Below are 13,080 nucleotides of genomic sequence, written 5' to 3' on the forward strand. Positions count from 1 at the left end.
CCAGGGCTCTGATCAGTTGGCTCCTGAAACAAAGCTAAAACTGTGAGACTAAGATAAACAAAAAGACTGCATCAGTAACTGCCACAGTTTCCTCAGTTCTGGAAATAGCCCCCACTCCTCATTCACCTGGGTAACTTTGATTAAAAGTAGGCTCATAACAAAGAAAATGGGCAGGCATGAAATTGGAAGAACAGTATTATTTTGCAAGATCATATTTTAGTCTTGACTCTGTGTGAATCAAATTCAATCTAACTGGAAGCAGACTTAAAAAAAACCTGTCAACTGCACAATTTTCCATTCATAAAAAAAGGGACTATCTGTGCTGATATGACACTTCCCACACTGAGTAATTCTGTAAAAAACAATACTTGCTGTTGTATGGCTAACTTAGTAGTTTTGCACACCTCTGGAAAGGATACAATGATATTCCAAGGACCAAGTCTTAACCAGTTTGGCCAAAAACCTTTATACAGAGCAAAAAAGCCTTCATTCTTCCATGTCTAGGGAAAAGAAAAACAAACAAAAACATAAGAACACACTTATGTAATTCTTTTTTAGTGAAAAACCCAGACAGCATCTCAGCTAACAAGACTGTACCAGACAAGGAGGTGGCTTAGTCCTGTAACCTTAATTTATATTTATTGTCTGACAGGATAAAGAAATACATTTCATTAGATGTTAACTTGCAGTTGACATTTGACAGCCTCTTGAAATTTGCTGCATGTAAACCTGTAGCTAACATTTGGCAGCCCCTTGAAATATTTCAGTTTGCTTTCTGGACCTCGGATTTCCCTGGACAATGTGACTTGGACTGTTCAGTCAACAGCTGGACAGCAACAGCTTACTATCCATTCTTCTCCATGTACAAGGCCATCATGGTCCCACCTCATCCCAAGTTAGAGACTTCAGAAACCAAATCAAAGTAATCAAAACCAGAGGCTGACCTTGCCTTTGGCTGTACTAAGCTTTCCATTATGCAGTAAGCAACATAGAAAACTGTTTGTCTGTTTCAGAACATCTTGTGCTTCAAGGACTGACCTATGAAATGGTAATTTCCTGTCAGACTGACATAGTTGAGCAAGACAGTGCTGCTGAGAGCCTTCCTCTCCTCATCCAAGCACCCAAAGAAAGTAAGGGTCTGCAGCAGACACTAACTTCTTCCTGCCTCTCTCTCAAGACAGCAGATACTTTTCACACTTGAGTGCATTACTGACAGCATAGTCCTTTTAAATATTATGGCAAAAACATGTCTAAGTTACTAGGGAAAACAGAACAGCTCCACAGCAAAACCATTGCTTGGTGGCAGCAGTTTCTATTTATGATGATACATGAACTGCTTACCTGTAACAAGCAATCCAAAGTGCCCTTGTAGGCTGAGTGTCCCCCATGGTTTTGGCTTTTTTGATTCATCATACGTGTTCTTACAACATCAACTGGGTTGGATGCAAGGGCTCCAGCTAATCCACAAAGAAAACTGGAACTAGTAAAAGAAGGGTTTAATGGAACCTGATCTACCACACAGATGTACAAGAACTTCCCCTTCCCAGGAAACACAAAGTAATAATGACTGTTTAATGCTTTTACTAAAAAAATTAACTCAGCTAATGGATGTGAAAAGTTACTTTTCACTTACTATAAAAACATAATTTTGAAAATTTGCTATATAGCCCTTATATACATTATGCTTGGAAAGATGTTCACACCCCAGGGAATAATATTTGACTGTAAATTTCTTCCAGCCTCAATTTGCACAGTTGAATGATTCAGACCACCCACAAAACAAATTTCCATGTTTCAAAAGAAAGCTAAATTCAATTGCTGTATAAAATTAGCTTCCATGCTACCATCTGAGATGCTATTACACTAAAAATTATAAACACATCGGAAATATATGTATACATCTAGACAGATGATAAAAAAATAAAAATACTCCACCCCCCTGCAGCAAGAACTATCTAATACTGAGCTATACAACCAGGTACACAGACTTACAGGAAGTGAGTATATACTGTATCTCCCATATGTCCAGACAGAATTATGTGCTTCTTGGTAAGGTCATATACTGGCAGCTCTACTCCAACAACAATAGCAGCTCTCTGTGCTGTCAATGATACTCCCTGGCAAAAGAAAGGATATAGTTGAAATTTAAAGTCAACCTTTGTGCACTGTTAGAAAAGCCAAGCTCTTACAATACAAAGCAAAACGCCACAAATATGTTAAGAACATTGCAAATTCAAATAAGGCTAATTAGTACAAGTCTTAGATGTATATGCTCCAAAACCACAAATTTGAAATAACATAAATCACTTTTCCACACAGAATGGAAACTTCAGATCCTTTAAGTTATTTACTATCTCTGCTTAATATCTCAATTCTACCTCTGCTTAACATCTCAATTCTTGCGTCAACAGTCAGGTAAAACCTCCAAACCAGTGTTCCTTTGCTGCTAGCTGAAAAACTGATAAAGTAAGGAGGATGAACAGAAAACTGGAGATCAAGAAACTCTGTGAGAAAAGCACACTAATGGAAAAACATTCCTATTCTCCTGCAGCTCAAAACAATTGTCTATTTTGGCTCTTCAGTTATTATACAGTCATTCACTATAATTGGCCCAAGAGACAACCTGTAAAACTGAATATGAGAGTTCCTGAGCTAGAAGGGATGCTCAGCAGCTCCTTCACTTCCAAATGTTCCTTAGCATATGTTTTAAACCAGACAGAGCATACAGATTGAGAGGTGTAAGGCAAAGAAAGGGTTGTTGAACTGTTCCTCGAGCCAGTCACCCTAATTGAACCCTGCATTTGTCCTCCCTCTCCTAAGTGGCAGCTAATCCTCACATACAAGGCTGGCTGTAACCCTTCATCAAAAAGCACTGAGACACCAGCAGTGAAGCAGCCATGACAAATGACAGACATTACATCCTCCATATTTCAGCTGAGAACACTGTAGGAATACATGACGTTCAATTGAACAAGGAAGTGTAGGTAAAGTGTAAGATACAGTTCAAAAAAACTTGCCTTCCATAATCCTTTAGTGCCTTCATTTTGGTAGATCTGTATGAAGTTGCCCATCATTCCTCCTTGAATTGTTCTACCTTGAGCTTGCATTCTGATCTGAGATTCATTAGAACATACAATTAAAAAATAAATGCAACCAAAAAAATAATAAAACTACATTCAACTATCAAGATACAACTGCAAGTAGTAAAGTCAATTTCTCTAAGTATAAAAGCAAGAGCTGGCATTATCACAGCTATATAAGTGCAATCTTTTGCCTTAACTATCCCAATGCAGCTACTAATTTTGAAGAAGTATGTGGTAGAATTCTTAGCTGCATTAAGTCACTTCTATTTCTGTATGGGTACACTGCTCCATTTAGATAAGACTGGCAGATGGGTTCTGCAGGATGTCCTTTGCAGTGTTCTCACAGAACATGTTGAAATGAAAGGTTAAACAGATTAATATTTCAGTCACTGAGAACCATGATCTTCAACCCTGTAGATTTATAAGATCATCCTTAGGGACCTGTAAAGGTAACTTACATGTACAGGTTGTCAACAAGTAGGTAGATATAATTCTAGGAAGTAACTAATTGAAGCCACACTTGAAATACAAGCTTGTTTGAAATGCCACTACATAACCACACTAGCACTATGAAGGACAAAGCTTTTTAGTAGCTTCAGGAAAACATAGAGAGTTTTCTTGACTTCCTTTTCATTAGGAGCATCTTTGTAAGTCACAAGCTCCAGTTTTATAGGATACACCCATCAACCCTTTCAAGTTACTGACTATGATTAAGCTAACAGATTCTTAAAGAGGTGGTTGTTTCACTAATTCTTTTTAAATGATTGATGCTGGAATGCCATTTCCCTGGAACACAGGTTTGCAAAACTTCTCTAGTGTTAAGGAATCATACAGTACAAGCAGCATTCCCTGGACCTCTTGCCTCTGAACTAATCTTCACCTATTTTGAGCTCTAGCAACATCCAAGTACAACAGTGTTACCAAGAAGTACAGATGAAATACAGAGTGTGGCTTCCACACAAACACCACAGCATCAAAGTTATTCTCCCCCCACTCTCAAAAATATGTGAGTCTAACTACCTCCCCAGCCTTCACCTTCCTCACACATATTTCCAAATTATTAGTATGGATCAGGAGGAGGTTTCAGGAATTTAGGATGCTACTGATTCTTTAGAAGTTAAGAGATGAGAATAAGTAGGGTTACAAAACAAATCCTATATTCATCAGGAGACTGTTTTTGCTTCAGGAGAGAACAAAAACTAAGAAGACAAGCTCTACATAATTACCTTTAAGACATCTGTGGGGTTGGCAATAGATGACGAGATTACTCCCGAAAGAACGCCACACAGAACATTCATCATGAGGGTTTCATCTGTTTCACAAACAAAGATTTTAGCTGCAGATTTACAAAACTTAGGATGCATTAGGACAGGATGATGCCTCCCCTCATTTAACCAGAGAGTGCCACTTACAGAAGCCATGAAACCTGCTCTGATGAGTTACCCTTGCTGACTAACTTTGTTGTAGCTGGTGTAAGGAATGTCTTTTTGGCAGACTTGTTCAAATGCTACAGTAAGATGCAACTGGAATTGGCTTCAAGCAAATCAGTCCTGAATTAAATAGAAAATGACCCCTCACCTTCTGGATGCTCAACAAACATTCTTTTTAAGCTCTGGTAAGTGCCTATTTTTATAGTTCCATATGAAGCTTGCCGTAGCATTGCAGGTGCAATCCTGTAAAAACAAGCAGCAAAAATGTTTATGCTCAAGATCTCAAAAACTCACCAGAAAATTCTTCCTAGTGCAGAGATATCTAGCAAAGAAAGGTTTGTTCATTTAAATCAACAATTTAAACTCATTATAACAAAACAGGCTTTGGAGCTTTTTAGGTTTTGGTTTTTATTTTTTTTTAAATAGAGCCTGCAAGAATATGAATGAACTGTGAAGGAATTATTACTATTAGACCATGCTTCAACTTGTAATCTATAAAATAGCTGGCAGTCATGTCTGAAATGTAGTTCCCCCACCATCCTGCATGTTTTGAAGAAAAGCATGCTTGTTTATAGGCAAAGGTAAATCCAATTTTAATTCTGAGAGATGGAACAACTATAGCAGCACTGTAGAAAATAACCTTGTTCTTAGGTATTTTGTTTCATGTAGGTTTTGCTGTTTGAGGGGTTTTTTAAAAACATGAGGTGCTTTGGCAGTGTGCAGCACTGAAGGTATCAAAGCTGGGTCTTCCAGCTTCCAGATTAAGGCTATTTAAATGCCTTGCAATCCTGAAATCCAAAAATTCACATACAATGAGCTTATACTTTTATCAATAGACTGTTGATAAGCCATTGCTGCAGCTCAGTTACTCTTACCCAGAGTATAAGGCTTTCAGCCCTTCTTCTCTGCATATTCTGACCAGTGCATGCATCATCCCACGGTAGCGGATCTCTTTGTATTTGGCATCATTAACTTGACCTTGAACCTGGAGACGTGTTTTAGTCAGATCAATGGGGAAAGTACCTTAAAGGAAAATCAGTGAGAAAATTAACAAAGTACCTACCTAACCAAAGACAACAGAGAATATCATACAAGAAACAGCAACATTTATTATATATCATAATATATAAAAGTACTGCCATGGGAAAGAAGCTTTTCTTACCAAGACTTTCTTTTAAAGAAGTGATTCACATTCTATCACCTTGCTTCTGCTAAAGGCCTGACAGAAGCCCTGCCTACCTCCTGTGTTCACATTCACTATATTTTCAGGCAACACAGCATTGCCTTGTTGTAAGCAGCCACACTGAACAGGACTTTGCAATCCCAATCAAGCACTGAGTTTGCACACATATTCTACCAACCCCTTTGAAGAGGACATCACTGAAGGCAAATAAATTCTGTAGGACACAGATTCTGGCCTAGTATCTGAAACAACAATAGCAATAGTACTATTCCTGTTACAGCTTTCCTGTTACCTACTGCTATGTTATGTTCAATTAATTTTCTCCAAGCCCCCTTATGAAAGGGTTCAGAAACTGTATCCATCCAGGAAAGGACCACCTCAACATTCCACTCTCACCTAAGAGTGGAAGGAGGAGTCAGGATTAACTACATCTGTTTAAATGAGGCTTACCAGACAAGCAAAGCTTTCATGAATTGTATGTCTCCCTTAAGCGTTTGGCATTATTGGCCATATTCAGTCAAGTCAAATAATGACATATCTCAAACTCAAGTTTATACAAATTTCCTAAGTAGAAAGAAACCCTTCCTATCCCTGCAATCATTCAAAGTTGGATTGGACAACGTTTTGAGCAACGTGATCTTATTGAAGATGTACCTGCTCAAAGCAGGGAGGTTGGACCAGATGACCTTCCAACCCAAACTACTCTATGAAAACAAAAAAAATAGTAGTTTTAAGTGTAATTTTATACTGCCTCTACTTTACCAGACAGACCTTACATGCAAGCCCACCACATGCCCAACCATGTCCTGCTACAATGAAAACCCAGATTTCCTTTATTTTCATATACATGTTTTCAAATACAACTCTACAAAAATGTTAATATTAAAGGTTTGCCTTTAGAAGCCTAAAACATCAGATGCACTACAGCAATTATTCTGTGTTGCTCACTATTGAATTTAAGTGTTCAAATCTAAGCAACCACTTGCATTCAAGAAAAGATTATTTAAACTGCAACATAGATACTCAGTAAAGCTAAGAGAAAAATCTGCAAGTTAAGAGCATAACTGATCTACTGCAGCAAAGCAGAAGCTGTATCTACTTATAACCACTGTCTAGGAATAGATCAAACAAACACCAAATAATAAAACAGAGGCAAAATATGTATAGGAAACAAGACTCACCAGGGATGAGAGTTTACAGACACAAGTGTTCTGACATTGCAATAGAGATAAGAGAAACTCTTCAGTCAGCATTAAGTAAAAAACTCTATGCTGCAGACCACCATATACCACTGTGTCACTGGCAGCATGGAACCCTACTTGTTTCAGATAGAGACTATCCAAGTAAAGAAAATCATGTCAACAATTAAAGCAAACTCTTACCACATTCTGCAGTGATTGATGCTAAACCTCCGTAGATAAAGGGCTTCCAGTTCAGTGCTGGCATTATTGGTTCCTCTTTCTGTGAAAGAGGAAGATTTAACACTACTGTAAGTACATACCACAAATATTCATGCTAACACTTAATTAAAACTTTGTGCCTAGTCCATTTAAAATGGGCCTTCCAAACATGAGTAAAGACTAAAAAAAAAGTAAGAGTAAAAAAACCACATTTAATACACTTGACAATCAGAAGAAAGACAGGAATACCACAGAAAAGCATCTGGGTCAAATCAGTGCCTGCCGTGTGTTTGGTTCACCACTCTCCTCACCATGAAAGGTTAAAGCAGGTCGTCTCCCAGGCATTATGTTTAGGACCACTGCAGTGAATAGCCTCCAAGGATTTTTTCTAAGCTGAACTAGTCTGACTACATCCTGCAGTCACTACAGAACTTCCTTCTTCCCAGTTACCAACATTATTTAGCATGAGCTAAGCTGGTACACTTGGACAGAAAATAAGGGTGCATACACCATTTTGCTTCCATTCAGACCTATTTCTGCTACCAGTGTTCACAATAAAAGCTCTAGTTTTCCCTTTACCATATTTACTTCATGATGAGTTACCTGGGTCTTCTGACACACGAGGAAAAGAGCTAAAATCACAAAATTTCACATACTCAACACCTACATGCACAGAAATCCTTATTCTTTACACTGCTGCAAAGAACATAATTAAAAAAAAAAAAAAAAAAGGAGAAGGCAACTAAGGTCACCCCACTATACTGCCAAAAGAGCGCAGTACAGAGGTCTGGACACACAGGCTTAGACCATGCCAGCTTTCCAATACAAAGGAGGCAGAGCTGCATGGATATGACACTGTATCAGAGGGAGGCCAGTTCCAGCTCCAATTCCTCATAATCCTTTTTTGCCGTGATTAATGGCAGATCATTTAATTAACAGAGACAAAGCCAAGCTCAGTTGCCCACTGTCTGCTACACACCTCATCTTTACTCCTGAGAAACTCAGCAAAACTGACAGTTAAGCCCCTCAAACATACTAAAACAAGATTTCATCTATCACCAATACCACAACACATATAAAATAAAAATATAGATCCTTTTCCTGTTCATTTCATATTTCACTCTGCCTAGGCAATGCAGGCTACTCATTTTTTATATGTAATTCTGAGCACGGTCAAATAAAGTTTTCAATTTGCACACAGATTTACAAATATTAGTTGAAGCTTTAATATATAAATAGGATACTCTAATGAAAAATTTTATAGCACATTCTTCCTTTGACAGATCCCAAGGTGAAGGTCAAGGTTTGTAAATCTGAAAGGCTTTCAAGTCTCATCTCCTGCCAGTAAGCTAAACTAATCATATGAATCTTTCAATTTCTAACCTCCAGCCCCCTTCTTTAAGATTTCCATACTTTAGGAAGAAGTATGAAGAAGAAGAAAAAAGATAAAGATGTAGATTTTTTCTCAGGAAAAAAAATCAAAAAGACACACCATCCAGTAATTTCGCCCCATGATCTCAGATGTCTCATTTCCCGCTTATATTCCAAATTCTTGGTTTGCTTCTTAGTCAGAACTTCTTCCCTATATCAATAAAAATAGTAAGTGTCTCCTCAGAACAATTCTGTATCAGCTGAGTGAGTGGCAAACTACTTAAAAAGAGAATCCAGCCATCATCATAGAAAAAATTAAGGTCTGCACTTTTACTACAAAGATATTGCCTTTACAAAATACACGTTGTCATACCCTGAACATCAACAATGACAGAGGGGATACTCGACCCTAAAGAGGATTGGGCTGAATTAATACAGAGATTCATCCACGCACTTACTGCAGTGGTCAGAAGGGAATCCTCTTTCTTTTAACCACAGCATGACTGGACTAAACCCAAAAGCCCGAGTTCCATGAAAGAACAAATCACTTAACTCGATATTTCCCCGACGGGGAGCAGAATTGAAAAGTCCCACATACTATTACATGGTGGCCGAAAACATCGCTAGCGTATCAAGCACGCAGTACACTCGAGCTTATAGTAATTTTAACTATTTAAAGCAGATTCGGGTCTAGGGTGGCAACAGCTACTACTACCCAAGAAAAATAGTCTCCCACCCTCCGAGACCTGAGAGCAGCAGCCGCCACCTCCCCACTCACCACCGAGCCCCGCCCGACCCCCACGTCCTGCCGTACCGGCCCCGGCGCTCACAAATCCCAGCGCTGCTCCCCGCTGCCGCGGCGGCTTTTGGGGAACGCGGGGCTCCGCCCCGGGGCGGGCTGGCCCGAGAGGCGAGCCAGGAGCGGGGTGTGGAAGGGGTGGGTGCGAAGCCGCAGTTGGTTTAAAGGGGGCGCCGAGCCGGCTGTAGTTATTCGTGGAAAAGATTAACCATGCCGACCTTGCAGTCAGAGGTCTCCTTTCGCCGCTGGCCTTGGAGGGCTGCTGGGGTGGTGGGACAGCCGGCATTTTCCATTAGCATTCCTGCCCCAGGAGAATGGAGCGGCTGTGTCGGGTGTTTCAGCTCTCCCTGGTTAACGAACATCCTCACCATTATCTATAAGGACACTGATTTTGCCCCTCGATTTATCATCCTATGGGCACCAGCCACACTGCAGCAGTACCGGGGCTGAGCTTTCCTGAGGCAGCACAGGAACCTTTATCTACCTGCTGTGTGGAGGAATAGAAAGGGGCAGGGTGGGCTTAAATAGCCACTTTGCTCTTTAAAATACCCTCTTCAATATTTTTGGCAGAACGTTTACACAGGTGATTCAGCAATCGTAGTAGTATTACACAGTTCTGTGCCATTCTAACTATGTTTCTTTGCATCATCAGGGCAGAAATTATGGATTCACTATGTACGCTTTACATGGCTTTGTTCACACACATCCAGTGCCTGCCCCGAAGGAAAGGGGCTACCTAAAAGGGCAGGTCTCAGCCGCTGTACGGGTGGCAGTGACCCGTGCATGCAGACTGGATGAGAACCAGAAGTAGTCTGGTCCAGAGTCCAGGGCTTCCTGTGAAATAGTTTGGAATCAGCTCTTTTGCTGCCCCTAAAGGCAGAGTGTTATGATCACTCGGCGCTTTCTGTTTCTGACTGAAGAGCTGCCAGGAGTGCGTGTAGGGACGTACCCGCACGGTGCAGCCCTGCTGCCGCTGTCAGTCCGCTGCCTTGCAGGCTGATGGCATGCCTTACCCCGGAAAGGGCAACACATCCTGCGGGATTGCTCCCCGCGCCCATCTCAGGGCAAGGCTGGAGGCTGAGAACCTTTATTTAAACTTACTGGCTGGTGGAGAAAGAGGTGACACCCACTCAGCCTCATTAAGAAGCTGGATGTGGCTTTGCATGCAATTCTCGATTAAGTATAAGGAATCCAAAATTTGGGTTCCGGTATGCCACAAGTGCTTCATACAATGAAAATAGTTCTCTAAAGCAATCCAAGTCTATTACAAACTTCCCACAAATGTTCCATTTCAGTTGTTAAGGGATGGGTAGCCCACAAAGCTCCTGCTCTAATCACAATGTTGCAAAGTTGTCTTTGCAGGTGGGCCTCATAGAACTTAGCTACAAAGTCCCACCTCAGAACTGTTATTTACATTCTAACCCACTCCTGAAATTTCAATACCTGGCTATCTCTTTACAGGTTCTATATCTGCAGCAAGTACGATCTTACTTCAGATAAACTTTGAATGGCTCTTTTCTTTCTTTTTGCACAGAGATCATCTGGACTGATTCTAACATTGAGTGATTTTGCACTTTGGTGCAGCTGCTTTTGTTTTCTGACTTCTCAAATTTCTGCCTCCTTTTAAGAAGGACTTTAGTTCCACTCTGATCTTGAGTTGGGCAGCTCCTTTTGCAGGCAGATGGGTTTTATTGCCTCTGATGAAAATCAGCTCCTGTTCACATGTTATATCTTGCACCCAATCACATTTCTTAGTTTCTTAACAACCTAGTTGCTAGTTCCCAACTGTGTACTTCTGAATAAAGAAGAATTCCAGTTAACTTTTGTTACTACTGGTGACTTTTGCATGGGTCCTCTGAATAAAGTCTTCTGTTGTATTCTCAACCCGATTCATACTACGTATGAGGTACGTAATGCTTTTGTCAACAGAGAGCAGACTACTTTTGGCAAGCTGCCTTGAACATGGCATCTGCGTCATACCAGCACTGACTTAGGTGCTCAGCATCTTTCCACATGTGCTACTGATTACACAGTCTTACAACAGCTTTATCCAAGTGCCAGTTCTTTCCCAAGGGGCTGTGCAGGGCTACAGTTTAATTAATTAATTCCCGGACCCCTAAACTTACTGTTCCTAAGTTTCCTCATGCATTTTTTGTTTCTTTTTTTTTAAGCAAAAGAAGACAACCCTCAAACCATTTTTTCTGGAGACTTCTGCTTTGTGCATTCATTCCTGTTTTGCTACTTCCACTGCTGCTTAAAATGGAAAATCATTTCACTTCTGGTCTCTGCAGGGGTGAAGACAGGTCTGCCAAGTCTCCTACTGCTTAAATGAATGGTTAGTGAAAAGACACAGCTGGCTACAGGTATTGTTCAAACTGCCCTGTCATTTTGTTGGTAGCTGTAGCCACGGGAGAGGTACCTTTTTCCCTTGGAAACTTTCACAATTATTACTTACATAACTGATTTGCATTTTTCATGTTCCATTGGCTGAGTGATGAAAGCAAGCCTAGGACATGGGAGTCAAGAGCTCCCTGCCCTGGCACAGTCTCCTCACCTTCAATTGTTTGTACTTTCTCTCTGAAGGGCATTTCACCTGACCCTCAATCACACAGCAGATGACTTTGTTGGGAAAGACACTCAGTGTGCTATTGGCACATGTAAAACTGTAAGACATAATAAATTGTACTTCCATTGTGTTTGCCAGGGGCAAAACCTCAGCCTGGAGCACCACATCCAGTTATGTATGGTGCATTTCAGGAGAGCTGTACAAAAGAACTAGGAAAATAAGGCTAGGAATACAAAACACTATCTGCAATGAAAAATTGAAAGAAACAGTCTTAAAAAAAAGATTAATATAACATAATCTTCAAGACTGAAGTTATCCATAAAGAGGAATTTAATTCTCTGTTCTCCACCATTTACATTAGACATACAACAGACTTTTTAATGGTGTGGACAGTACTAGATGACTGAGGAGTTTGCAGTACCTTCATCATCACCAACTTTTAAAAACTGTTAAGCAGCTGGTTTTGAGACAGAATTACAATCCGGATTACCTGGACCAAGTATTGGGATGGACTCTCAAAGACCTCTCCAGCCCTTTTTGTCTGTAATTATTCAATGAAATTTCCTCCTCCAGCTGTTAGCATATGGTATGTACAATGACAAGACAACTAAAGTTTCTGACTTAGTAACATAATCTACTGTGCAGAGACCAGGGAGAAAGGAAAGAGAAATCAAGAGTAACGGTAAATGTCATTTTATAGTCTTTTTTTAAACAAATATTTTTTTTATAATCTGATTTGGACTCCAGCATTGGCAGGAGCCAAAGGTCTTTACTGTGTCACTGTTTTGTGGATATAAAAGGGCCATGTTATTTGTTTTTAATGGGTAAAAGGTGAAGGAACAGAGGGCAGTTCCAGGCTTTGAGTGGACGAGAGTCACACAGTATAAGGTCCCAGCAAAGCAGTTCTAGTAAATGTAAACCAAACAAAATTTTCTGAAAGTGTTGCAATCTTGTAGCAGGTCCTGGGAAATTGATTTGTCTTCTTTTCTGGGACCCCAAACAGAGATAATAATTCCTATGTACGTGACAGCGTTGAGGTTGATGTTATTTGAATGAGCAAATGAAAAGCTGCTAAAGTTGCTCAGATAGGAAGGCACCATAGGAGGCTTTTTACTACTACAAAATACTTTCCAGCCTCAAAGGGTGATCCTCCAGGTCCTTGCTAAATAAAGATCAGTCACAGTTGCTTCACAGAGGCTTTTGTCCAACATTGCACTGCGCTAAACAAGTAGCAATTAGAAGAAACAA

The 13,080-nt window shown here is 40.2% G+C and overlaps 1 protein-coding gene across 5 annotated transcripts in view; it reads right to left on the minus strand.

Annotated features, from left to right (window-relative positions):
• The window catches only part of SLC25A30 (solute carrier family 25 member 30), a 32,676-nt gene that overhangs the window by 2,024 nt on the left and 17,572 nt on the right, over positions 1-13,080 (minus strand). Inside the window, exons 1-10 of one of the 5 annotated variants that reach the window (XM_059466555.1) lie at positions 9,282-9,313; positions 8,589-8,678; positions 7,079-7,157; positions 5,389-5,536; positions 4,662-4,756; positions 4,310-4,395; positions 3,018-3,113; positions 1,993-2,117; positions 1,342-1,480; positions 420-500 (exon numbers count right to left, since the gene is read on the minus strand). In XM_059466555.1, coding sequence (XP_059322538.1) covers positions 420-500; positions 1,342-1,480; positions 1,993-2,117; positions 3,018-3,113; positions 4,310-4,395; positions 4,662-4,756; positions 5,389-5,536; positions 7,079-7,157; positions 8,589-8,609 — 870 coding nt within the window. In that variant the 5' untranslated portion in view covers positions 8,610-8,678; positions 9,282-9,313. Of the gene's footprint in view, positions 1-419; positions 501-1,341; positions 1,481-1,992; positions 2,118-3,017; positions 3,114-4,309; positions 4,396-4,661; positions 4,757-5,388; positions 5,537-7,078; positions 7,158-8,588; positions 8,679-9,245; positions 9,316-13,080 lie in introns of those variants that run through there. The other 4 variants (XM_059466554.1, XM_059466556.1, XM_059466558.1 and 1 more) reach the window with 4 other exon arrangements.

The sequence above is a fragment of the Ammospiza nelsoni genome, chromosome 2 (assembly GCF_027579445.1).
Source record: "Ammospiza nelsoni isolate bAmmNel1 chromosome 2, bAmmNel1.pri, whole genome shotgun sequence".
Classification (NCBI taxonomy): Eukaryota; Metazoa; Chordata; class Aves; order Passeriformes; family Passerellidae; genus Ammospiza; species Ammospiza nelsoni.